Source organism: Haemaphysalis longicornis, unplaced genomic scaffold (genome assembly GCF_048455015.1).
Source record: "Haemaphysalis longicornis isolate Haplotype H1 unplaced genomic scaffold, Haemaphysalis longicornis Haplotype H1 scaffold_1, whole genome shotgun sequence".
Lineage (NCBI taxonomy): Eukaryota > Metazoa > Arthropoda > Arachnida > Ixodida > Ixodidae > Haemaphysalis > Haemaphysalis longicornis.
Window position 1 is genome coordinate 218879970 of NW_027526203.1, and position 26966 is coordinate 218906935.

At 46.5% G+C, this 26966-nt stretch overlaps 1 protein-coding gene across 1 annotated transcript; it reads left to right on the forward strand.

Moving 5' to 3' along the window:
- The first annotated feature begins 37 nt into the window (after positions 1 to 37).
- Positions 38 to 25214, forward strand: LOC144168376 (uncharacterized). The gene is made up of 5 exons (XM_077697379.1): positions 38 to 264; positions 2507 to 2722; positions 5607 to 5713; positions 15127 to 15276; positions 25036 to 25214. The coding sequence occupies exons 2-5, from the start codon at positions 2543 to 2545 to the stop codon at positions 25139 to 25141; spliced, it is 543 nt and encodes a 180-aa protein (XP_077553505.1). The 5' UTR covers positions 38 to 264; positions 2507 to 2542; the 3' UTR covers positions 25142 to 25214.
- Positions 25215 to 26966: the final 1752 nt, after the last annotated feature.

Sequence of the window (26966 nt, forward strand, 5' to 3'; positions counted from 1 at the left end):
GAATTTTTGGGAGTCAGAACGCTTGCACATATTTGCAGCTGTGGGGCAGTATTTGTCCGGTCTTTTGCGTTTCTGACGTTATCCGACAACCTCGACTTTGTGCTCTTTCCGGCGTGCAGCGCCGATGTTTTGATTGAATGTGACACGTGCGACTGTCGTGTCAACAGAGGCGCGTGCCGCGTCTCTTTTGAAAAGGAAACGTTGCATGACATTCTGTCTTGTACATACGGGCAACATGTTGATCAGCGAGAATTCAACAGGCAGGTTTGTAATGAGAATTGAAGCAGAGTTTGTTTTTGAGGAATTAGCTTGCCGCTTGAGTGCTGGCTCCACACTGGTGGATCTTGAATGTTAATGAAATCGTCAAATGTGCTGTGTCGGCGAACTCACAGGCTCTCAAAGGGCTAATATCGTGAATTTGTGATTGGCCTTTGAGCTTGTCGAAGCCCTAAATCTTTCACAGAATTTTCGTGACATGCTCTACACCGTACCACCTTTGGTAGGTAACATCTATGAGTGGCGCGCAGGCTTCCTGAAATTCGCATACATGCATTCATTCTGCTGTAACATTACAATTGTATTTTTAAATTTTGTCTTACTGCAATGTTTGCCTTACTGACGAATCTGTGGTTTCGTGGCTTGGGTACTTAAAGCACTGGCCATGTAATCCAGAATCACTAGAGCGCCGGTACCCACAGCCTGGGACATTTCTGATTTGTGCGACGAAAGTTCCGGGAGGGTTCCACACAAGGTGCATGGTTTTATGCGTCTTTCTCTGTGCTGATTATGGTACCTGTTTCTAACATGGTTAGGAAAGTTCATTGTTGTCTTGTGTATGCGTCACAGATTGGGGAGGCAACCGTCAATTTAATTTTTCCCACATCTGTTTTCACTACGTTGCAGTTAATTTGTGGTAATGGGGCAGTATGGCTTGCCGAAGAACCTCTGCTTTCTGCCAACGTGCATACTTTAATTGGGGAAGCACAGCTGTGAAAAGATACCTGTTAAATTTACTCAGCCTTGTGCACTTTTCCTCGTGCAATTTCACCTTCTTATTTTAGTGCACATGTGTGCAAAAATGGAAAAAAGTTGTGTGGCTAAATTGTGCCTTTCATGTCCCATTGGTCTAGGCATACGGCTTGCCATTTATCATGCAGCTACCCAGGGCCTCGTTTCACAATGGTGTGGTGGCATGCATGGCCTTGTTTTCATGCAAACCATTTTTCACCTGGCGTTATACTGACAGGTTGGAGATGTGGATCAAAATCGGTCGTAAAGACCAAGACGAGAGGTACCAGTATGAGGAGCATGAGATCAAAGAAGAGAATTAATAGTTCAAATTGCTTACTCCCCACCAGGTCCCGCACAAGTATTGATTTGTAATACTTGGGCAGAGTGCCCTTTAGGTGCTGCTCTGTCCAAGTATTGTGCATACAGTTGAACCTCTCTATAAGGAAGTAGTATAGGGGCAGCGAATTAGTACGTTATAACCGATATTCGTTATAACAGTAGAGGTAAAAATCAGCTATAACAAATCGGCAGTCTGGCTCGCTCAAAAATACTTGATACAAAAATGCATTTTTTGAGGCTTTGAACCCACTATACACAACGTAACCCTTACCTTTCTCGTTGTTGCATTTCAAGCTCAATGAACCGGAACATGAGTACTTAAAATTACAACAGAAAAGAGTTCACTTGACAAAACAGGACTGCATCTTTATTTATTTTATGAAGGATGGGATCTTTGTCTGGTTGATACTCAGCATTGAGCAGGATGAAGTTTTCCACAGTGTCCATGAACGAAAGGGCCTTTATACTTCTGCAGTTTAAGACTACAGGGGTTTTTTCCAATTAGCTTGTCAGCCTCCTGGTCAAATATTTCTTCGTTATATCCAATATCGCGCGGCTCTCATGGTTTCAGTTTCGTTATAAAAGAATAAGTGTCATTGAAATAAAGTGGGACCGACCAAAGTCTGTATTTATTTCGCTATAGCCGATAATTTGCTCTATCAACGTTCGTTATAACGAGGTTTAACTGTACTTCCTGGGTCTCGTTTATTCCTGCTTTTATTTATTATGCAACCACTTCTCTGCTTTCTGCATCGTCTGTTGGCTCCCGAAATGCAGATTTAATGTTGTCCGTGTGTTTCCTGGTTTTCCTCGGAAAATTGTGGTGTGACGTGTCTCCAGAGCTGCAGTTGTGTTATGTGCTGCCCTGCGACGACAGAAAATTTCCCAGTTGTGTTAAAGGAAACCCCCATTTTGCAGCTCTATTCAACTTTTGGCAAGTGCTGTTAAATGGTTCCCTCATTTGGAGGGCAGAACAGTGTGCATCATGGCACGAGGGACTGCAGAGATGTGGATAACATATCCCCTTGCCGATAGTGCAAGAAAGAAAAAAAAAGGCAAATTTTTTAGTGTTTGCATCTTTCACCATATGCCTGCAGGGAAACGGCTGGTGAAAGAGTGTTAAGTTATCCCTCTTTCCCTTTTGCTTCCACTCTAGGTGCGACACCTTTCTGCTTGGGCAGCACTGCTGACAATGGCAGCTTTGGCACTGAGAGCACTGCAAGTGGGCACTGTTGCTGTCACAGCTGCTGCTGGAGCTGGGGGGGCTTACCTTTTGCTGAGGCTGTGGGCATCCACCAGGAACCGCTTCATGCCTGTTGGACGCTGGCGATTGCACGCTCATGGGACCCATCTACCGAGGATGTCGGGACAGGTGTGGCAGTCACCAATGTGTCAACTGCTCATTTTTTTACTCTACATTCTAGTATTGGGAACTAAATCACCAATTTTTGTTGGTTCAGTATTCGTTGAAATTTGTTGATGCATTGGAAATGTCTTGCAGCAGGGGCACATCGGTGTCCACTCACAGATATCAGTAGTAATTACTCCAGACGGCGTGGTTGTTTTAGTGACAGTGTCATGTAACTTCATTTTATAACGTCATTCGCCTGCAATCTTCGCTTCGAAAAAACTTCATGGCAAAATAAGCGTGTTAGTTTTGCCCCGTTTGGTAGTCTTCAGTCAGGAGGGAACTGAAGTTTTTAGTCGGGAGCACAAGGACACAGGTTGGATTCCCCGCCACGGCGGCCACTTTTCTGATGGAGGCAGGAAGCAAAAACGCCTGTTTGTACGAGATTTTGGTGCATGTTAAATATCCCCAGGTGGTCAAAATTATCCGCAGCCTCCCACTACGGCGTGCCTTATCGCCTGCGTTTTGTCGGCACGTTAAACCATACACTCAAGCAATCAATTTTTTAGTTGGCCAGTGGCACCCTCTCAATATTGACATTTGACTGGGAAACGTTTGTTTAAAAAAACGTTTGTTTAAACTCGTGCTTCAGTGACGTTAAATGCCGACGTTTTTTTGCTTGTTTCCTTAGTACTGCTTGTTTTACTGTAAGCTGGTTGATTGTAGGGTTTAACATGCCGACGCTACACAGGTGATGAGGCACGCCATAGTGGAGGGCTCTGGATTAATTTCGACCACCTGGGGATCTTTATCGTGCGCCGAAATCTCGAACACATGGTTGTTTTTGCTTTTCGCCTCCATCAGAAAAGCAACCACCGCAGCCCGGAATTGAACCCGCGTCCTTCTTAACTGCAAATGTACCACTCCTTTTTATTAGATTTTCTGTTCCAAGAAAAGGTGGCAGCCGTGCTTCAGAAATAATACAATGAAAAGGATCCTGCGCCTCTGTTGCTAGGCAACACCTGGGCATGTGCAAAGCCACATGGAGGCAAGATCTTCTGTCTGTCACAGCAGTGGCTGGTGGCGGCGGTAGCACCTCCAGCCGAGCTTTGCAGTCCCACCACTGCCTCATTTAGGGGCATGGCAGCCTCCAGCGAGTCAAGGCACCCTGCATGTTGCACCGCCTTACTCCCTACCGGCGCTGTGGCAGTTTCTGCTTCTGTCGGCGCTGAGGGGGATGGTGGCACATACAGTACCGGCACAAATTACTTTATAACACATGTGCAAACATTACTTGAAAAAATATTTTAACTGTGGGACTAAATTGCTGTCATGTTTTTACAATTACACTGTCTAAAGTGTCTTCCCTGTAGGATTTTTTTCTCACTTACAGCCACAAGATTACAGTTTTTGATGATATGTCCCGAATGCCGAGACAAATATTTTGCCTGAGTACAGGCTTTTGATGTTGTAAGAAAATGTGTTTGCTTAATATGTTATTCTAGTTTTGCTGTTTGTTAAATGCAAGTAAAACAAGTTTTGGGTGCTGCTTGAACTTCAGTGTGCTGCTAGCCATTGTGGTTGACACTTGGAAACATGATGTTCTACAGCATTGCGGGACGTCACAGCTAAATTGTACGAGAAAAAAAGTAAGTGTTAGGGACAAAGGATATGCGTAGCCGGACTGTGTTTTTTGAATAGCATAATCACAAATTGATTTCATTACTTGTTTGGGATCTCTGGGTGGTTCGAGTCGTGTGATTATTTTATTGCTTAAAGCAAATCTTGGTTTATTCCTAAAGCCTGGGAAAAGAGTTTTGCCACATTCCTTTAACGGTATATTTCTTCACTTCAGTGGTTTTGCATTCCTTATTTGCTCCCAGACGGGATTCCGTTTCAATTCTGCAGCATAATTTGTACAGGTCTGTTGAGGAAACCTCCGTTAAGTGTCGTATGTGTTTCTTTTAACCGCAGTCTACTGTGGGCATACATTTCATCATGTTTGAGGCCATGCTATGGGGTGTGAAGGAACGTATTTGAGAGAAATGGTGACGCCATGGCTGGGTGAACAGCTAGAGGAGTGGGCTCGGCGGTGCCTCTCTTCACGAGGAACAGGGGGCTGGTCATCCTGCAGGGCATGCTCAACTGAGGGGTGGATCGATGGAGATGCTGTGCTATACAGTATGTATGCATGTCACAATCCATCGTCTTTCTTGTGACCTGCTCCCCTCCAGGAATCCAGTCGTCATAGGGGTCACCGCACTGGTGGTGGGAAATGGAATGGGGAGTGTGATTGCGATTCTTTTGCTTGTGGGAAACAGCGGTGGGTTCTCCTGCTGCTCAGTGGTATAGGGGGCAGATGGGGACTTTGCTCCTCATTTGAGGCAGCAGAAAGCTATCTTGATCCTCTGAAACATTGCTTGGTCATTCCACGCCCCTGACACAGAAGTTACAGTAATGCATCCAGCTTTAAAACACACCAGCTTCACATTCTGGGTTCTGCACCAACTTTCTCGCAAAAGAAAGGTCTGATTATTTTTTGACTACTCTGGAGTCTTCATTTTCTTCCACTGCAACTTATTACAGCTAGCACAGTTTGGCCATTCAACCACAGTTTGTACTTTTGGTTGTCATATTTTCAGTTATTGCTTTTTAATGCAAAGGGACTTTCATGCGGGTTAGGTAGAAAATTTTGCGATTAGCACTTTGATTTAATTTGCCTTTCAGCCTAGTTTACGGCTATTTTTGTTATGACGCCTGGCTGGTACTGTGTCTGAATACCCCCACTTTCCCCAACGTTTTAAACTCTGTGGGTCCTTGTCTTATCTTGTTGCCTGCAGGCTCATGCTGATTGCAAAAGTCAAGTACTTTGTTCCATGAGTGAGGAGCCCAGTCTCAACTTGCGCAGGCGAGCTTCGACAGTGGCCACTACAAGCTCGCAGCCCATGGGTACCCACCTCTTGGGATCGATGTCTGCAGCCCAGCCCAGTGGAAGAAGCCATCGTTCAAAGTCAGGTAGGCAGCTGTAGGAGGTCAGCCTTTCACCTTGGAGATAAACAGCATAGGGCCCCCAAGGAAAGGTTAGAGGCAAATGTCTTTTTCAGAGTTGTGATTACAAGTGCTGCTTGGAAATGTACTTTACTTGTGACATGGGCATACACATAATATAATGTATGTTATTGTTAGTGTATAACATAGCAGGTTATTTAGCATGTTATACCAACAAGCCAGTGCTTGTATCAGGATGCTGCTTTTGCACTCGTATGTGTATTGCCACACTCAGCCCATGACTTTGAGAACAAACAAAATGGTAAGGAAAAAGAGGACAGTACAATTGAAGCCCTTACATCAAAATGCCAATTAATTTTAACTGGTGTTGCACTCCCATCAGAATAGTGTAGCTCAGTGTGAGAAAACTCCTGGGAGTGACAATGCAGAGGCATTTGCGGTTATTAATTTGAACAGACCATACCACTGACCATCCTCCTGAATTCATTGCGCTCGTTCTCGCGGCAGCACCTCCCACTGACACTGCTGCTTCTCATGCGCTGAGTGGTCGTCATGGCAACCAGTCATGTGGTGAGCAGGCAGTGCTTGCCCCCTTGCAGTCTGCCTCATTTGGGCCTAGGCTTGTTTGCTTCAGTGGCAACAGTCCTGTCTCTTTCTTTCTGGCGTTATGGTTTGCCGGGGAATATTAATATATCACTCACCAAAAAATCCCAAAAAAGTCTTTGTTAAATCACCGTTAAGCAGAGGAAAAGACAAAGGATGGGATAGACAAGAACAGGTGCTCCAACAGGAGTGCCTGTCCTTGTCTGCCAATATTCGAAATAGTATTTGAAATTTACGAATAGCAGTAAAGCTTAGCTCTGCCACACAACATGCAAACTTTCAAGCTTCATCGCGCGGCATGCCTTGATGGGTTGGCTTTTGGCACTACGCTAAGGCTATGCAATAAAGCTTTACATGTGCTCTCTTTGAATGCAACGGGTATGCTAAACGATGTATGTTAGTTAGCTAAAGTGGAACGCTATTCATGTAAAATTTATAAAGCGAAAAGTTTCATGTGAATATACCCGCCGCGGTGGGTCAGTGACTAAGGTGTTACACTGCTGAGCACGAGGTCGCGTGTTCGATTCCCGGCCGCGACGGCCGCTTTTCTGATGGAGGCGAAAAGCAAAAACGCCCGTGTGTGCGAGATTTTGGCGCACGTAAAGGAGTACTGACACGAAATTTCAAAGCTGTGATAACTATGTAAAACGCTTCCTTTTTATCAGGAGATATCTCCCAGCAAGTTTCAACAGCAACAGTTCAGCGAAACATATTTAAAATCTATTTTAATCTTCGCCCGCACGAGAAAGCCCAGAGCGGGCCGACATGACATCATGTGCTACTTGCCCCAAACTGCCGACGTCGGGGCTCCCGTGACAAAGCCGACGCGCTGGCTGTGGTTGGCGCGCGCTGCTCGGGCGTGTGTACACGTCATGGTTTTGGGACTGACGTCATGCTGCCCGGGCCCGTGGGGACGGCGAAAACCTCGCCCGGTCTGGGCGCGCGCGTGCGCTCGCTCGCGCGCGCTTCCAGAGAGGCAGCGATGCGTCAAGAATGGTGACGTCATGTGACACATCCTGTTATGGCGGCCGCTCGGCGTTTTTCAGTCGAAACCGAAACTGGCACGAATAAACGACGCCGTAAATGAATGTTTACGCTGCGCTCGACCGCCTAATCTATCATTCTATGATTAGTGGGCTGGTAGGCACGCATAGCAGCGGAAAAAACGTAAAACGAAAATTTCGTGTCAGTACTCCTTTAAAGATCCACAGGTGGTCAAAATTAATCCAGAGCCCTCCACTACAGCGCGCCTCATTGCCTGCATTGCGTCGGCGCGTTAAACCCCACAATCAATTAATCAGTTCACGTGAATATAGTGGCATGAGTGAGGAATCAAGAGTTACCACCTGTTGGCAATGCTTGCAAAGTTCATACTAGGTGCTACCATGCCTAGCAAAGATGCCAATTACTGGAGGGACTACAGCCAGTCAAATATAATTGCCGTATTAACCACACGTTCAGGAACCCATTTTTCTTCATAGCAGTGCATGACAAATTCTTGTTCCTGAGCTTTGTCATTTTGTCTTTTTAATTTTTGGTATTGCTTTCTTATCAACAATGCTTCCCTGATGCTATGTCCCCCGCTTTTGCAGCGACCTGCTTTTGCAGTGACCCTCTTTTACAGCGACCCGCTTCTTATGACGTATCACCACGGTCCCGCCAAACTCCCAATAGACACAATGCATTAAAAACCCCGATGATTAGGGGTGTGCGAATACTCAAATATTCGGACACGAATTGAATTGTACCTTTGCAAATAATTTAATGCGCGAATCAAATATCTACTATTCGATTTCTCAAAGCTGCCCGGGGCTGTGCGAAAACGAGAGATATCGGCCCATGTTAACACACTGCTTGGCATTTCCTGTAATTTTTTAGGCTTTCAAAATTTCGTTCTGCCAGTTATCTCCATTTACGCTATTGTGACGATTACAGGTGGAACTTCCGTGATATCTGCATTTTTGTGGAAATGCAGGGCGTTACACGGTACTGTCTGTGGGGGTACTCGGGAAAGAATGCTACGCATTAAAAAGAAAACACCAATAACTATGTTAATGACGCAAGCAGATAATAGATCACGCTTGGAGCAGAAGTTGCACATTTCGTTTCCCGTCTGTTTGGGACACTGTTGCCATTGTCACCAACACTCACCGACATTGTCACCAACACCTTGGAAGGCATGGAAGCAGCCGTAGAGATCACTCATGGTGCTCGGCACCTTTTGTTGGCAAAAGTACTAAACGCACGGGGGCAGTGCTTAACACCCGATTCAGTGTGCATTCATAACACGTGTATTATTGCCATGAAGGAACACAGATTAAGCAATGAGACTTACTTGGGGTCTGCATTATCGTACACCCTTACCTAAAAGCCGTGGTGCCCTTTGGCCACCGATGAATGAGCTGCTGAACACCGTTGTAGAGCAGTTGATTCCGGGAGTTCAGGGAGAGCTCCACTTGGGAATTGCTTCCTTATCATTCCAGGAAAGTTTGCAGTGAGTGGGCTCTTCATGAGGGGAAGAGGGAGAAGTCGTTGGATGTGGGGTTGGGTGAATGTGGGGCTTTGGGCAAAACGTTATGGCCTCAGGAGGCTGTGCGTGTCACCGTCACCTGGGCCGAGTGAGCCGGTGCATTGTCATCTCACAGATGGACGCCTTCCATGAGCTTTCCTCTGTGTTTTGAACGTGGTCTGCATGGCTGCTCTGATGATGGCGCAGTTTTGGCTGTTTCTATCTCAGCTGAGTTCACATGCGGCCACTGTTTGCTTTGTGGTTTTGTTTCTGGGTAATAATGCTGCACCCAGGACTCTCATCTGTGAGGATGAAGTGCTCGAAAAAGTTACCCATATTGCTGCCGCAAATCTTCAACTTTTTTTGCAGCTGCTCTTTTCCGCAAGCCTTTTTGTATTGGTGTTGGCAACTGTGGAACCCAGTGCACAGCGCCCTTGGTTGTGTACAGGTTGTTGTGCCCTGAACCCGCACTAGCATTGACGTGCTGCACTAGAACCCCCACTTGCATTGCAACCTGTGGCTCACTACATTGAACAATGACTGGCTACTTTGTTCTTCGTTGTCCAATCTTTTTGTCCACATTGCAGTCATCTACACCAATTTACAACAGTGTGGTAGGCTGGGGCATTGTCAGCATACACTGCTACCAGTTTGCTATGAATCTCCTTGGCATTGTGTCCCTTCAAATGCAACTGAAAACAGATCAGTGCTTGCACTCCAACTTTGCCGACTGATGGCCCCATTGTTGTTTGGATGCCTTGTTCTTTGCCGTGCTTGAAAATTCTTTGCCGTGCTTGAAAACCCTTGAATTCTTAGGGTTTTCACGGGGCTCGGTTGTGCAGCTCCCATTTTATGGCGGTTGAGCGTGGATTCGTCAAAATTCGGTGCTTACCGCTTTCCGTGACTTCGGGATCCCGAAGTCAAACTGGTCAAACCAGTTAAACTTCCTGCGCGAAAAAAAAGGCAAACGCGCAGTCGCAGCGTTTTTTTTTTTTTTTTTCTATTTGGCTTGCTTCGACTTCGGGGTTGGCCAGAAGCCATAAGTTGCCACAATGGGGCTAAAGAGTCTCGATGTCCTCGTAAAAAAGAAAAGTTGCGCCAGCATGGTTTTATGTAACGAAAAGGCAGTTACACGAATCAAGCACGTATCATAACAGTTAAATTTAGTAGTATTTAACTGTTTCTTTTGGCTTCGTCTTGAGTGGGATTTATTGGCAACCCATTAAAAAGGCATTGTCTGTTGGCCACATTGTGCTGTGCCCACTCCGGCGACTCCGGTGCCTTTGTTTGCTGTCTTTTTCCCTCGTGTGCTTATGGTGCGCGTAGTGATCCAGTGATTTGTGCATTCAAATGGCATAGTTCAGAATAATGCCTGGGAAGTGTAAGTTCCAAAGCGCTTGGCTCAGCAACCACGATTATAAGCTCTGGGTTGCGCCGGATACATCAGACCCTCACTGCGCAAAATGCACACGCTGCAGAAAGACGCTCGGCATCGCTTCGATGGGTGAATCTGCTCTTAGAAGCCACGCAAAAAGTGCAAAGCACCGTGAAATCTTGCAAATGGCAGCTGGAAACTCGATTGCAGAACTATCTGTCAACAAGCACAAGCGGGCGGACCACTGGCTCGGCTCCATCGCAGGTGACGGATCTACACAGCGCCTGCAAATCACACGAGGTGGTTACCGATGCGGAAATTCTCTGGGCAATGAAAGTGGTCACCTCCCACTACTCGTACAGATCGTCGGCGCAAAGCGGCGACTTGTTCAAGTGGATGTTTCCTGACAGCGACGTGGCCAAATCGTTTTCCTGCGGGGAGAAAAAATGCGCCTATGTAGCATGTCATGGGCTCAGGCCATTTTTCTTGTCGTGCATACAACAAGAGGTAGAGAAGTGTGACTATTACATCGAGCTTTTTGACAAGTCGGGGAACGACTTCCTGCAAGAGAAGCAGATGGACGTGCATGTGCGCTATTGGGACTCGTCACACAGGGTGGCCACCAGATATTGCACATCCGCCTTTATGGGGCATTCCACGGCAGAGGATATTCAGGAAGTGCTTCTAAAGGCTTTGGAGCCTTTGCCACTTGGCAAGGTTCTTCAGATCTCGATGGACGGGCCAAACGTTAACCTGAAGTTCTTCAGGAACATGCAAGTGCACTTGCAGGAAAACCATCAGGTCCAGTGTGTTGACTGAGGGACGTGTGGCCTGCATACCATCCACAGTGCCTACAGGGCGGGTGTTACAGCGAGCAAGTGGGGCATTGACATTTTGTTGACAAGCCTGAGTGCACTCTTCTGAGACTCACCAGCACGAAGGGAAGATTTCTCTACCGTGACCAGCCAGGACACATTTCCGCTGTTTATGGCCCATCGATGGGTGGAAAACACAATTGTCATTGAAAGAGCTTTGCTTCTCTGGAATGACATAAAGAAATATGTGGAGTCTGCAAGGAGTAAGCAGGTGAGCTTACCAAAGTGTGCATCCTTTGAAAATGTGCACAGCTTTTGTCGTGACCCCTTGACTCTGGCAAAACTGAACTTTGCTCTCAGTGTTGCTTCCATTCTTCAGCCGTTCCTGAAAGACTACCAGTCCGACAAGCCAATGATGTTCTTTCTTGGTAGAGACCTTGAAAGTGTTGTGCGGAAGCTCCTTGCAAAGTTCATGAAGGCTTCAGTGTTGTCTTCATTGGCAGGGGTTGGTGGTTTGCTCAGGGTGGATGTTGATAACCCTAATAACCACACTGCGCTTGATGAAGTGGATATCGGCCCCAAATGCGTACAAGCACTCAAAGATTCGAAAGCAAGTCCGAAGGATGCATTCCAATTCAGAATGGAGTGTAAACAATTTCTGGCAGCTGTGACCAAGAAAATACTGGAACGAAGTCCCCTGAAGTCATCCATGGTTAGAAACCTGTCTTCCCTTGACCCCCGGATGATGTGCTCGAAGCCAGATTAGTGCCTGGTAGGTTTAAGGAAGGTGTTGGACGTCTTGACCATGGCAGGAAGACTGAGTGGCAGCCAACGAGGAGGTATACTGGCAGAATATAGTGAACTACTGCAAGAGTCTAAGCACGAGCGTCGTCTGTTTGAAAGGAGCGTAAGCAGGCTGGATGAGTTTTTTCGTGACCTCTTGGGCTTCAATGCCTCATACAAAGAGCTGTGGAAAGCAGTCAGGCTGTTGCTTGTTTTGAGCCATGGGCAAGCCACTGTCGAACGGGGGTTCAGCATCAACTGTCAGATCTCCGTAGAGAATCTGAAAGGTTTGTCATATGTTTCACAGCGTATCATGTGACGCAGTGGAGAGGGCAGGTGGGATTCTGAACGTTCCTATCTCAAAAGAACTTAGAGTAGCTGTGTCCGCAGCGAGGCAGCATTACAGTGCACACTTGGAATCGCAAAAGAAACAGTGCCAGGAAAACTCCCAGCAGACAAAAAGGCAGAGAATTATGGAAGAGGTTAAAGGCCTGCAGATGAAGAAAAAGAAGCTTGAGGCAGTTGTTGCCGATTTAACGGCATCTGCAGATGAATATGCAGAAAAGGCTGAAGCAACCGCTGACATCAAGAACGTGGTGAAATCAAACAGCCTGAGAAAGACCGCAAAAGCCGAGGCTGAAGAGCTCAGCAGCATTAAGAAGCAAATAGAAAACAAACTTAAAGACCTGCCTTGAGCTTAAGAACTTCATCTAGTGCAGGGGTTCTCAAGCATGTTGGTCCCAGGGAACCCTGCTAAGTTCCGTTAAGTGCCAAGGAACCCCCCCGCCCCTCCCGCCATTTTTCATTCCGTTCATGCTACATTAACGTGCAATAAATTCAAAAGCAAGCAAGGGTATCGTTTTTTTTTTCCGTCGACTTTACGCGAATGCGTACGCTAGCGGCACCTATCTCCAAACAGGAGAAATGCGCATGGGGGTAATATAAGACCGAGATTCAAGTGCAATAGTTTAACCACGTGGCCCGTCTTCGGAGTCTGGCTGGCTACAAGCTGCTGGCGAGATTTATTGCGCAGCTCGTGCGTTTCTGTTATGCGCCGAGATGTGCTTACTGACACTCGGGCATGAGTAATGGAGGTTCCTTAGATCGATCGCACCTCAAGTTCACCATGACTGCGGAACCAGGGAAAATTTATCAGTGGCTCGCGGAACCCTGAGGAGGGGCCTGCGGAACCCCTAGGTTCCGCGGAACCCACTTTGAGAAACCATGATCTAGTCGATTGAAACTGTGCAATCTAGTCGAATCAAGTTTAACGTGCAATAAGTTCAAGTGAAGTCACTTTTCTTTGTTCTGTTCAATAAAATGTAACGTGATTGATCTACCGTAGTGTTCTTTCATTTTTTGAAAGGTCCTTGAAAAGTCCTTGAATTTTTTTCTTGAAAACCTGTACGAACCCTGTTGATGTAGTGGACTTGTATTACTCCCTCCCACAACGAGAGTTAATGAAGTGCGTAGAAGAATGTATAAGAGACAGCAACGATGAGTTAAAGTTCCAAAATGACTGTGGTCTGACCGTAGAAGAATTTTTGGAGCTGTTGCTGTTTTATTTGCAATCGACGTTTATCAAATGGGAGCAAAAGGTGCTCCTTCAAAATGCAGGCGTATGTATTGGTTCGAGGGTCGCACCAGTTCTAGCAACATTTTTCTGGGGAAAGTTGATGTTAACCTAGAAAAGGTGCTTGGAGGCAAGGTGGTCCGTGTCGCAAGATACGTAGAGGATTATTTGGTTTTTGTGCACCGGAATGAAGCATCAATGAAATGAATACAAACTTTGCCATTGACACTGCTCATATGTTTGTGCATGCATGACGTGTATCATGTGCACTGTGACTTGCTCGTTAGGGTGTGTCTTTCACAGCCTTATGATGGACCTTTAAAAGTAATGAAGCTAGGTAAGGGCCTGATTTGGCTGGCCAGTACTGCAAGTAAGGAGGTCTTGGAGTTCTGGTTGACTCGGTCTAATTGTCTTGGGCCAAGACAGAGTGCTCGGTTGCAGAGCAGTTTCATCTCAATCAACGAGCTAAACATACGAGTACACTCCAGATCTACCAGTGGAACATGCGTTTTTTGCCATAGAGCAAAGTGCAATTTACCTTAAAGGAACCATGAAGACAGAATACAAGTTTATTTTATTCGAAAGATTTCACGTTTTATAGTGCCCCGAGTGCTTGTCCGGCAGCAAAAGATGCCGTATTCACTGAGAAATTGGTCAATTTAGGTTAAAATTTTGATTCTCCCGCCAAATCGTGGGTTTTCGTAATGTCAGCAACGACGTCATCAGCGCTTGTATTTAAGCGAACTTCCACTGCGTCATTCGGGTTTGCGGCCTTGCTGTCCGTCAGCCCTCCCAGATGGCGCTGCTCTAGTCATCCATGAACCATGTTCCGCCGTTGCTTTGTTTTTGAGCGTATTTGCACCTGGCTTGTTTTTGTTACTGCAAAAAGTGATCATCTCGTGAAACCTGGGGTATCCTCGACAAACAGGGTCACGTAAGACAACGCCGCTTACGCCAATCGGCGAGTGTGCTGTGAAACAACTTCGAATCGGCGAAGTGCTGTGCAGCTAAAACAAGCATAGTGCGCCCAGTACCAACAGCAGTGCGCACCGGTACTTCTACGCTTACGTGCGTTTTCGTAACTTGCATTGTTTACCGCACCATTCCTACTGCTGTAAAATGAATATGCATTACACTTAAGCTCAAATAGCTAGTTCGGCAACCTTATAAGTTCTGCCTAATTTGCGTTTGCTTTTTCCACCCTCAGCCAATCACACAGCTGGGCTCATACGGCATCATAGGTTCTGTTGCGGGAAATGAGCTAGTGGGTCGCATGGCCATTCCGTTTTTTCCTAGTTATGTAGCCTATTTAAGCGAAGTGTGCGTTAACAGTGGTGTCAGTATGATTCTATTGAGGCAATCTTTCGAATGAACCAAACTTGTGTTTTGTCCTCATGGCTCCTTTAAGGTCAAAGCACTGAGTCACTGCTCACTATGCTGCTGCAAGCAAACTGTTTGCTTTCATAGCCTGGCCTGTAACCCATGTCCTTCCAATCATGCTTGCTCTTTTTTATACTGCTAACAGGTGTAAAAAGCATTAAGATGCAGCTTAGGCTGCAGTTTGTCTGCTTTTGCAGCTGCATAAAATCTTCAATTTTGTTGGCCAAATTTTTTCATTTGTGAAAGTTGAGGCGCTGATGGTTGTGGAGTTTCATTTTAGCCTCTGGAAATTATTTTTGTCCTTATTTACATGATAAACTTTCACCGGTATATATACACACCATGGGAGTCCCATGCCAACTGCTGACACTTCGTGCGCAGAATGCAGAATCCTGCTACAACCCTGCTGTGGTGTCCGAATAGGCACCGCATTGGTTCCAGGCCCACCTCCAGAGTGACAGTGCAAGCCTTGGGGGTGTTGTTCTTGACCTGCAGGCAGCCCTGGATCGGGGGACGTACTGCCCAACCTTGGTACGTGCACTCGCCACATGCATGCCTTCTGCTTCACTCCACCTAGTACCACTGGATCTGTCTGACCGAGCCTGTGATCGATCCGCTTCCTTGTGCCTTGCTGCGCCCAACCAAACTACAGTGTGCTCATTGCTTCAAGGGTGCCAATGTGCCTGGAGGGTTTCTTAGCATACATTTGTTTTTGGTTCGGCAACCTTCCCAAGGTGCAAATGCGGTCTGCACAACTGTCGCCTCCTCTTTCTCTCGCTATTCGCATGTTTCTTTAAAGCCACGGTATTTTTCATGGCATTGCTGCAATTCTAGCTGGACAGCACGCCTCTGTCGTCATGTGCTTCAAAACATGAATAGCTTTTTTTAGTACATGCACATGACCGTGTAATCTAGAAACACCTTTTAAGAATGCCACGCTGCTTCCGCAGCTTGTTGGTCCTGTTATCAGCATTGGTCCCGTTATCGGCTGCGGTGATGTACCACGGTGCTTAAAGCCTTTTTTTTTACTGAAACTTGCTTTTCATTTGCGAGGGACAATCATTGACCATAGGGTTGCCACCTGTGCAGTTTTTGACCCGCCTGCCCGGTCGGTTTTTTAGACAGGAGGCCGGTTGCCAGTCTGTACTTTGAACCGGCCAGCATTGGCCGGTTTTTGGGCTGTCGTACCGCAATTACATTTTTGCCAGTTTTTAAGCGTCAATTCAAGTGTTACAACAATATATATTTGTTAGGAGAATGTCAATTGTACAAGTAGTGCAAACACGCGCAAGGAGTGAAATTGTGTGGATGAGAGCGCTCCATGAGATGGAAGGGGGCGGGAGGCACAACGCACAATTACATGGCCAGCAGCAGTGCGGTAGGAAGCAGAAAGCACCACTTTTTGCAGAGTATGCATTCATACCAGCACACGAAAGAACGAGTAGCTGCTGTTCTGTTGAACAGCGCTACTCGTAGCTGCTGTTTTAAAGCGGTAATGTAATAAAGTTAAAAAAAGTTTTTTAGTTTCAGAGTTTCTTCAAATTTTATTTGGTGTCATCTTTTTTTTAACACAAGCTAAACCTTCCGTAATCCTCCCACCCCTGAAAAGCCGATATTTCTTTCAGGGAAAAGGGGCAATTTAAAATGAGCGCCTCAGCTGAAATGACCAAGGGATGACCATATGCTAACCCATAAGCGCAGCACAAGCACAGCAACTTGCAGCACGATAAGGCATGCAGTTGAGATTGAGCACCTGCTGCCGCTCCTGCACGCGAATGAGTTGGTGTGATCTTGATTGCAATTGGTGACCAGGTTCAAGTCTGAATACTTTCCAGATAAGTCAGCACATCTAAGTGGTTCATCGGGTATCAGTGGAAGCGGGTCATGTCAGTAATGTGCTTTTTAGTATGCTCTAATATCCTGTTCTTGGGTCTGTGCTGGGCCGCCTGCATCTTTTCAGTGCAGCTTAGTTTCCAGTTCACCTTAATTTTCACTTCAGTTCCAGATCAGTTCAGCTAACGATGCATTTTCACCATTGGTGTGCAGTATTGGAAAGTTGTAGCTGTCTTCTCAAACAGCCACACCCACCACGGCTCTTTAACAGCTCCGCCAACTGTGCCTTGCTTTGGTTAGTTTCATGCTCTTGTGCTGCAGGCAGTGGCGCTGCGAGTGTGCTGTTTTTCAAAGTACCATTTTGAAATCGCCTGTAGTTCATACTGGCTGCGTGTTTCCATAAAACCAGGGGATAAAAATGGTCATGGAGGCGGCTACAACAGGGAGGGTGCGTTATACAGTTCTGATGGTTTTGTATAGTTGTTGGCGAAAAGCTCGTATCCTGGAAGCTTAAAGGAGCCATGAAGAGAAAACACAAGTTTGGTTCATTCAAAAGATTGTCTCGTTAGAATCATACTGACACCACTTTTAACGTAAACTTCGCTCAAATAAGCTACATAATTAGGAAAAACGGGAATGGTCATGCGACCCACCAGCTCATTTCCCGCAACAGAACCTGTGATGTCACATGCGCTAAGCTCTGCGATTGGCGGAGGCTGGCAGAAGCAGACGCAAATTAGGTAGAGCTTACAAACTAGACGAACGAGCGATTTGCGCTTAAATTTAGGGCACATTCTTTACAAAGCAATAGGAATGATGGGACAAACAGTGGAAGTTACGAAAGCACATGTAAACATAGAAGTACTGATGCATTCTGCTGTTCGTACTGCGCACAGCATGCTTTGGTTTAGCTGCACAGCACTATGGGGCTTGGGGTTGTCTCAGAATCTCTATGGTCTCAGACTCCATGGTCTCAGACGACACTGGCCGATTGACGCAAGCAACGGTGTCTTACGTGACCCCATTTGTCGAGCGAGCACTGTTTTAGGGAACGAATATTTTCTCCCAGAACAAAAACAAGCCAGGTTTAAATGCGGGCAAAAACAAACCAAACGCTTGCCACGGTATGGTGGCGCCATCTAGGTTACGGAACGTAAAGAAACGCGGGAACAAACCAACACCGCTACAGGGTGGAGACAACCTTTGAACGGTCCCGTGCCGCCGCAATTGGGCCAACGGGCTCAACGCGTTATTCTTTTCGTTTCCCACGAGACCTAGCAACGCGAAACAGACAATATGATTCAAACTTCTTCAGTAAACCGCGTTGCGGCGGTAATTTTAGCGCGGTTTTGACACAATGACTTGCTTCGGCGGCGAGCGAGCAACCGAACATGGCGGCGCCAGCGTTACGTGTCTCTACCCTGTACGGCGGATGGGTGAATGAAGGTACTCTAGGTAGGCTGCAGAGCGGTCGGTTCCCGTGATGTCACTTGGGACCACGAAAACGCACGATTGAGCGGGAAAATCAAAATTTTAACCTAAATTGTTTAATTTCTCAGTGAATGAAGCACCGTTTATATCCGGACAAGCGCTGGGGGCACTATAAAACACGAAATCTTTCGAATAAAACCAACTTGCATTTTCTCTTCATGGCTCCTTTAAAGGTGTACTGACACCAATTTTCAGCGTAAATAGGTATTATTGCACATTTCGCTTCCTTTACTCAACAGAATACCCTGGCTGAAATATGAGTGTCCTGCGACGCGAGGAACATACTTTAATTTGATCCCATTTATCACACTGACGGAACAGCATGCGGAGCGGCGCTCAGCAAATGGACGTCAGCGTGACATCATCCCAGGGTAGCCAAAAGAAGTGACGCGGCCAGCGCTCGTCAAAAACTCGTGACGTCACTTCACGCACGCGGCCCCGCGAGCGGCGACTGCGCGCTGGCGCAATCATAAAAGGGTGCACGTAGCCTGACCTACAGGCATAACCGTGGCCGAGAAAGGCACTATTGGCAAAAATAAAGTTCCAGACCCGGGAAAGGAAGCGGTAATATAGCCCGGAATCACAATAGAAGTCGCCATCAAGACTTTTATTGAAAGCAGTCATCGAATTTCTGCAGCAATGGTAGGTCTAGCACCTTCAGGCAGCCCAGCCGTTCAGCTTAGGCAGCGGCGCGGTCGAAACAACGCCCCCACCGCCCTCTGCAGTGTTTTGACGTCCGCACAAAGCAGTGAAGTCATGCCAGGATTCTGTCTTATGCACCTTTCGGGCTAAAAGCACGGAAAATTGAAACAAACGATTTTCAGGCCGTTTAATGTACTAATTAAATATCGTTCGCTCAAGTATTTAAACTGCTGTATTGGGTTTGCCAGACCATTGAGCATCGATAAAAGCAATAAAAATGGAACATAAAATTTTCGTGTCAGTACTCCTTAAACTTAAACTCCAATCAAGATGGACACCACCAGGCTACAGCAGAAAGACTGGAACTTTATTAATGGCTGTGGAGGAACATTATTGGTAGTCGTGCCAATACCCTATTTGCTCGCGTATTGATAGCACTTTTTCCCAGAAAGCTTGATTGGGGGTGTGATCATTGCACGAGGTGAAATCCCCAGGGAAAGTTCTGGGGTACAGGAAAGAAACTGTACCGTTTTGATATTTATAAGATGGGTATTGTAAGCAAGGGAATCAATTGCAAACTATACTTACCATTGGCAAACGCAAGCTCACTGAGGGTCTGAATCCCATCTGTTGTCACACGCTGCCTCGTCGGCATCCACATTGTCATTGCTAACATCGCTAACGTGCTGCCAGAAAAAGTCTTCCTCGGAGGCTTTGAGTGAGACTTCTCGAAACTCTTGACGATGACATTGTCACCAGTCTCTTTCCTTCCTTTCAGAATCGAGGTGCAAGATAGTTCATTTGGTGGCCTTTTGAGTTTACCACCTGGCATCAAAGCATGCTTGACCGTGGCCATCCAGTCTGCATACGGCCTCCAAACATTATCCTTGAATGGATTGTTCAAAGATGCGTTGAGAGGCTGTAGCGCTGACGTGAGGCCGCCTGGTATGACTGCGAATATCCGTGTGTACTTCTTCCAGCTTCACGACTTTCCACAAGGTGGCCATGAAAGCAGGAAAAGAAGCACTCCCAGTCGCCATTGCCAGACAGTTGAGATCCATTTGACCGTAAGGTCTGCCATCATCCACCCCATTTCGGGACCACCTCCAGTGAATGTGGGTGTCACAGGAGAAGTTTCCTTTTTGAAAATAACAAACAATGGCAGTTTTCGTCCATCCCCTATCACGACCAATGTCACGGGGCGCCGCTGCTTCTCTGCATTTTACGTCTTTATAAGGACACTCCGTGGACCCTTTTCTCGGCTCTTGGGCTTCATGGCATGTCGAAGCTTAGTGGGGTCGGCATTTCCTGCCTGTGTTGGGAGGAGACCTTGTTGTTGGTGAATCATAGGTACAAACTGGTGAAAGTGTAAGACGTTATCCTCATAGGCACAAGGCAGCCGCTGACACAATGTTGTCTGCCATCTGAGGGACAAACCATTCTGTCGCATGAAGCGCGTAGTCCAGCCATTGCTTGCCCTGAAGCCTCGCGGAGGGATACCCGGTTTCTTGGCAATTGTGTGCACTTGGATCTGGACTCATTTTAGAGATACAGCACATCCTTCTTTGTAGAGGTCCCTCATGCAATTTAGCACCGCCTCTTCAATATGCGGAAACTTGCTGGTCTTAGGCTCATCAAAGCCCGGGTGCATATTATTTGTAGTCTTCAGTTTATTGTGCTAGTGTCTCCAGTATCGGAAGTGAATCTTGTCACTTCCGAAGTGCTGGCTGGCCACGTGGTTGCCGTGCTTCAAAGAATAGTTGATCGCCTTCAACTTGAACATGGTGTTTTAATTTGCATGCCGCCCCCTTGCTGAATATCGATAGACTGACAAATGGTCTCTTTTGTTTGCCTGTACAGAGATGTTTAGAGAAGTTCCTGGGGAGTGCAAAACTGCTGTCGCAATAAAATTTCTATCGGCAAATAAAATATGGAGCGGCTGTGGGGCAGTTCTTGAGCAGTTCCAAATGACAAATAAGAGAGGCCCAAAGCCAAGAGTGTTACAAAAGGGAAAGTATGTTGTCGTCGCAGTTTTTGTCGTCACTGCTGTTTCCACTCGCAATTGGCTACATCCCTCTAACACAGTGCACAGCGTGGTTTCTGTAGTGTTCACTTGGTGGCACTCGGCCCTCATGTGCGATCATCAATCGGAAAAAGAAGGTGGCTCTCATGGTACAGTATTTGCAGCAACAAGTTTGGGGTGAAATCATTATGCAAGGAGAAAAAAATTCACTAGTACTTAATTACAAAAGTTCTGGGTGCAATCCTTATGCAAGTGACTACGGCAACAATCTGCACCTAGTTACTGCAAATTTGCCTACTTTTGTGCAGCTCCAGCTTTTGAGGGGATCCAAAATTGTAACTTCTCTACTCCAAAGCTTCTGAAAAACTGTTCTTTGCCCTACACGGCTGCCTTATTCCTGCTCTGAAAAGTGCTGCAAAATTCTGTATACTAGTTGGGGTCAGCACTGTGTACAGAGCAGCTGTAGTCAGAGGGGTTGAGTAAAACTGCTCCTTCCACTTCACATTGCTTTCGGGTCTCTCCTGCATTTCTGCTTTTAGGCTCATACAGCTGAGTCTTGGTGCCTGGCGAATGCATTCTGTGCGTCTTGGGCACGTACTGCAGCATCTTGGCAAGCATGTGGCGTCCTTTTGAGCTCTGGAGCCCAGCGGCAGCCTTGTGCAGCAGCCTGTTGTGATGGCATTCTGACACACTCTGGCCAACCCACCTTGTCGTACACTGAGCTCGACGACGTAAAGCAGCTCTGAGCTTGAACTTCGTAAAAGAGGGTGGGAGAGTCCAACCTGACTGCCTGGACATGTTTCACCCCACAAAAATAAGATTGGTGCAGAGGAACACCACCGCATGTGCGCGCAAACAGACTAAACTGTGCCCCACAGTAGAGGAGCACTGCTTGTCAAAAACAGCAGCGGTTGGGCAGCTAAAACCAGCAACACTGCTCAGAAACAAAATGGCCACCACAACTCACTCACGTGCATCAAGTGTCGGTACTCTTACACAGTATATTTAGTGGCTCTAGTCTGGGTCCATAGAAATTTTTCTAGCAGCGGCCCCTTGAAATAAATAGATCACATAATGTTTGAACTTGTGCGGCCAAATGCTACCGCACTGCTCTCGTCTTTCCAACACTCTTGCTGTAATCAGCTGGTTGCTTGGTGGAAACAAGTTGGCCTGTATCGATAGATTAAGGTGCCGAGAATCCGAAATAACCATTCTTGCAACTCGCAGTTATTTAATAGGGTAGAAAATGCTAGAATCGTGAAAACGGGTGCCGATGCCCCGCACACTTTTGGGTACTACGATTTGTGACGTCACAATATTTGTGCATGGCAAGAGCTCATGGTTTTCCTAAAATAGACAGTTCCGAAGGGGTTGAGCACGTGAAATACATGTAAATCAAAGCTTTCTTTGAGCTGAGGTAATTTAAAAAACGCAGACAACAGATTTTATACACTGTGAGACAGGCTGCTTCCCTCACACGTCGGCCATCATGCTTTCAGTTTCCTTTTGGAAAAGCATTGGTGCGCAATTGGCGAAGTCAATAACCTACCACGGTGAACGCCCGAGCTTCTGCAAGCAATGTCTCCGGCAGGAAGTGGCAAAAGGAACTAGATGAACTGCAAGTGTTTAAGCGACCAGACCCTCCTGAGCTTCTAATCCATTCTGTGCGCGCGGCTGTTGTTATCGGCAAGGCGTGCCCGCACCTGGTTCGAACCTTGTCGCCCGTTAAAGGTTGGGGCACGGAGCAAGATGGTTAGGGTTACTTACTGCAGGGGGTTATTCGACCGATCCAAACTTGTGCTCTTCAGCTCGCTGCGAGCCGCTGTTGATAAATAATCCGTACATCATGCGTGCATAGCTCTACCCTTGTTATGTTTGGGCCGGGCTGAGCCGCTGCAAAGTTAGGCGATTCAGCCACGAAGACTAGTACTCAGGACAGCTGCGGGAAGCGAGTGTGTATTTCATGCCAGGTTAGCGCGTCACAGGAGGGAAGAGAATATGAGATGGATGTGATCGCCAGATGAGCTGAGATGACGGCTGCCGCTTGTGAGACGCATAGCGGGAAAGCAGCTCTTGCGCGATAAAATCATATTTGAAAAGGCGCTTGTCACTGCTGCGTTCGCAGCCAGCAGGAAGTCTGGGTGTCCAATGTAGGAGGCCACAGCGGCCGCTGGTGCGGTGAAAAGCGTTTCTCATTCAGTCGGTGACAAACAGTAAATGTGAAAGCCAGCCTCCTTGGTCAAAGAAACGTTCTCAGTGGTCGACCATGGCTTGGTGACGTAACAACTACTGTTGCCAGACCGCACCGATGCGTAGCTCCTATTTTGTGACGCGATGTCTACGTCACGAAAAAATGAAAGGGAGGTGGGAGAGAGTATTGCCAGCTTTTCTTGTGGATTTCTCAGGAAATAACGCATTGTTGCTCGTCGATTAAAAGCTGAGAGTGCTATGAAACGCATGATCTTTCAGTTAAAACAAAACTTCATTAAGCTTTAGTTTCCCTTTAACTCTTTCGCTACCACGCCTATCAAAATTGATCAATTTGATCGATACTTTTGGGAGTGCCTTTTCATAGCGTTCCAGGCGTTTCTCGAACAAGTAAACTTGTTCGGAGTTAGATCAGAAAATGGCCTTTCAAAATCAGTTTTGTTTTAATTTTTGCTTCTGAAATGGGATTTTTGACACGCTTTTGAATCACCTGGGTGTGGAAAAGGGGCGTGGTCATCGCGCGTCACTGCTACCAACGAAGAATGCGTGCAACTCGTAATTACTCTGCACCAGCGCTTGTTTTTTGCTATCAGGGTGTGAATGGGGAACTAGCAAACAATTTTCAATCGTCAGGTTCGCGCTCTGACAGTAATAATCCCGGAAATCGGCTGAAAATGTCAAGCAGTGCCTGGTTGCAAAGCTACTTTATGATTTTAGGCAGTTTTATTGCCTTTGCGCATGTTGTTCTAAGTACTGTGGTAGTTCTACTTACCCCAGGACCATTCGCAAACAGTTTACAACAGTTTCGGTTTCGTTTCTGCATCGCGAAAGTCAAATTTAGCGCTAGTACGCAGTTACCCAACTTCAAGGCTACCTGCCATGGCGCCTGGAGCGTCCGCGACTGATCCTCGAACAAAGCACGGCGCTCCTGATTTCCCCCACCCTAACCCGATTTCTGCGATAAGAACTTCAGATGCAAGTCAAAAGATCACACCCAGTCGCCAGATATCTGTTCCGCCGAGGACAGCGCTTCAAACCGGCCTTACACTGCCAGTTGTTCGACTTCCAGTTTCGTTTCCATGCGAGGGTATATCCAGGTGTCTAATGTTGCTGCTTAGTTGAACTGTCTATTCGGACAAAGTCTCCGATAAGTTTTTGTACTGTTTCATTTGAAAAATGTTAGGTGACGCTGCAATAGAGGAGGCTCGTTGTGCTGATTTTTTTCATCGCGCAACTGCTACTCGGCCAAAGATCGCAGGGCACGATTCTAGCTCATCGTACCTCATTTTTGCGAGCAAGGCTACAATTGCGAGTAAGAAGATGATAATAAAGCTCAGCTTTATGTTTTGAGAGATAACTGACCGTGAACGACAACAAGCATCAGCCGTGGCGTTCCGTTTTCAACTTCATGCATGTTTTTTTCCGCATCGCGTGCTAGTCCCAAATATTGTGCTCGCTGTAAATGAAAAGTCAGCCATTGACATGATGTTTTTACGTTATGTGGGGGCAAATTGGTGCCTCTGATAATGACAAACCGCCAGGTTATTCCAGGAAACCACCCGAAATTGCACATTTTGAATTGGAGGTTGGGCTTCACCGCATGACACGAGCACCGTGCATGCTGACATTTTCTTTTATATCTGACAAACTGTTCCGCGCAAGTCGAAATTTTTCTAGGGCGTGTTTTTGAAATGTTTCCCTACAAAATGTATATTTTAATTTTTTTCTACTACCGGTGGTTTGATAAACACAACTGCTTTTTTATCATTTTTTTCGACAACTTGACAAAAATTTGGATTTTGATATTTTTTTTCACAACTATGATATATAAAAACCTTTAAAGAACTGGTGTTATTGGAAAGGCCGTTAAATAATCTGCATTTTGTGTTCCTGCAATTAGTGCCTAACCAATTTTTTAGCAGGAAAAAAAATGTTTTCTTGGACCCCTAAAATTAGTCAATTTTCCGGCGGTAGCGAAAGAGTTAAAAACAATTACTATTTTAAATGCCTCTCAATTACAGTCATGCATGTTGCATAGCAGAAAACATCCCACATGGTAAAGCTCATTCTTTTTTTCCCATTCCCCTCTCCAGGTTTCTACGCAGAGCAACCAGTGTCTCATGGGTTGCGCGACACTTCCGAGAGCAGAGGGCGAAGGCGCCGTTCTCAGAGCTGCTAGATGGGGTCCCTCTGCAATGACGACGACAAAGCTGGTGCTTCCGTGCACAGCAGAAGATAGGGCCCCGGGGCTACAGCCTGTCTACTTCACTGCAGTCCATCATAGTTGCTGGTGGGTGCGTCACTTTAGGCACGTTGAACACCAGTGGCTTTGACTCACTCCCGAGGTTGTTACAGGTGTTGGGCTGGTGACAGGGGAATGAACCCTACTGCGGGTCCTCTGCCTTCCGAGGGGGTTGTAGAAATTGGGTTTGTTCTCATCTTGCCCACACCAGTTTTTGGTAAGAGCTGGAAGTTGAGGATAGGTACCTGGCAGTTGGACGGGTGGCGCCCCCCCTCGGTGCTCTCCTTCTTCTGGGCATGGGCTGGAGCGCATTGTAGTGTACAGCTTTTTGAATTTTGTTGAGTTGGTTTCAGTGCTCATAGTATTTAGGTGTTATTGTGCGTTGATGTGTCTGGTGAAATGAAGTCTTGGCAGACGTGTTGTGCTCTTGGCTTAAAGCTATGCTAACTGGTTGAACAATTATAAGCTGATTCATTTCTGCCACTTTCCATCAAAGTGATTCCTACACCACACCAGCATGAACTGCGGGATACCTGGATTTAGTTAGTTTGAGGATAGAGGCCCATATGCAGGAGTTTTATAACTGTGTGGTCGTGGAAATGTGGCAGTTTTAGAAATATTGCTGTAAAGCCTTGTGCCCTCTGTGTAGGGATGGCACAAGAACCTGGGAGCCACACTCCTGCATTGTAGTCAAAATTTTATTGGCAATTGGAGGAATCCAACATCCCAAACTACTACTCTACATTTTCCATCCTGCATACAACAAAAGGCTGGTACCAATAGACTGCCAAGGGTGTTACAAAATTTTACATCAGTGGGTTAACTAAGCTGGCAGAGGATGTGGGGGTGTGTGGTTTTTTTGGGGGTGGGTGGGGGGAAAGCCCCTTAGGGGCTCGGGCTGTTGGCGTCTCCTGTTGTCGTCGTTGTTTCGTGTAGTCACGGTACTAAAACACAGGGACACTCGTTTGCCAATGCCTCGTGCTAGACATTTCATTCTCGTGGGTAAAAACGCATACTGAAAGAACACACTGGGACACTCGTTTTTCAACGCCTTGCACTAGAATGCTTCGTGCTTCAAACACACGAGACTTTTACAGCAAAGCTGTATACCTCTGCCCCCCAACGGTTTCATCTCCATGGGCAAATATATCCACAATTTCGTACGCAACATTTGCACTTGCTCCACAGTCAGGCTCTCTTGAAATTCTTTGCGCCGAGTTCTGTCTGGTATACACCTCCAATTTCTAGGATAGGCCATTTGCACCGACGAGCACGAAAACTTTGCGACCCCATTTTTTGGGCTTCTTCGGGCAGTACAGTCAAACCTTGCTACAACGAACTCCGCTTAAATGAAATATTTCCATTTCCCCATCAGCTAGGCGTAGAAGTCAATGCAACAAAGTCTTCTCCCTAACGAACCATTTGTCTGGCTTGTTTTTGCTTGAGCTAAATTTTCTCTTGGTAGAACTGAGCTTAAACATTTATTTCAGATAAAATAAGCATAACGCCAGCCATCTGTCGCTTCTTAAACATTAATGGTGTTAGTTTCACTGAAAACGAGCACCGTGCGCCACCACCACCACCAATAAACAAAAACAAACACAGAGATGGACGCCACACTTGCTGGTGATAACGATGTGGTTGGCCGTCTTTACATGAGGCACAGGCCCGGTTCGCTTTGCGGAGGAACAAATAAAGATCTTCCGAAGATATTTGGAAGCTACACACCGATCACTTGAGGTTCGCGTGCACTTCTTGTTGTAAAGCTTCCCATTCCACACG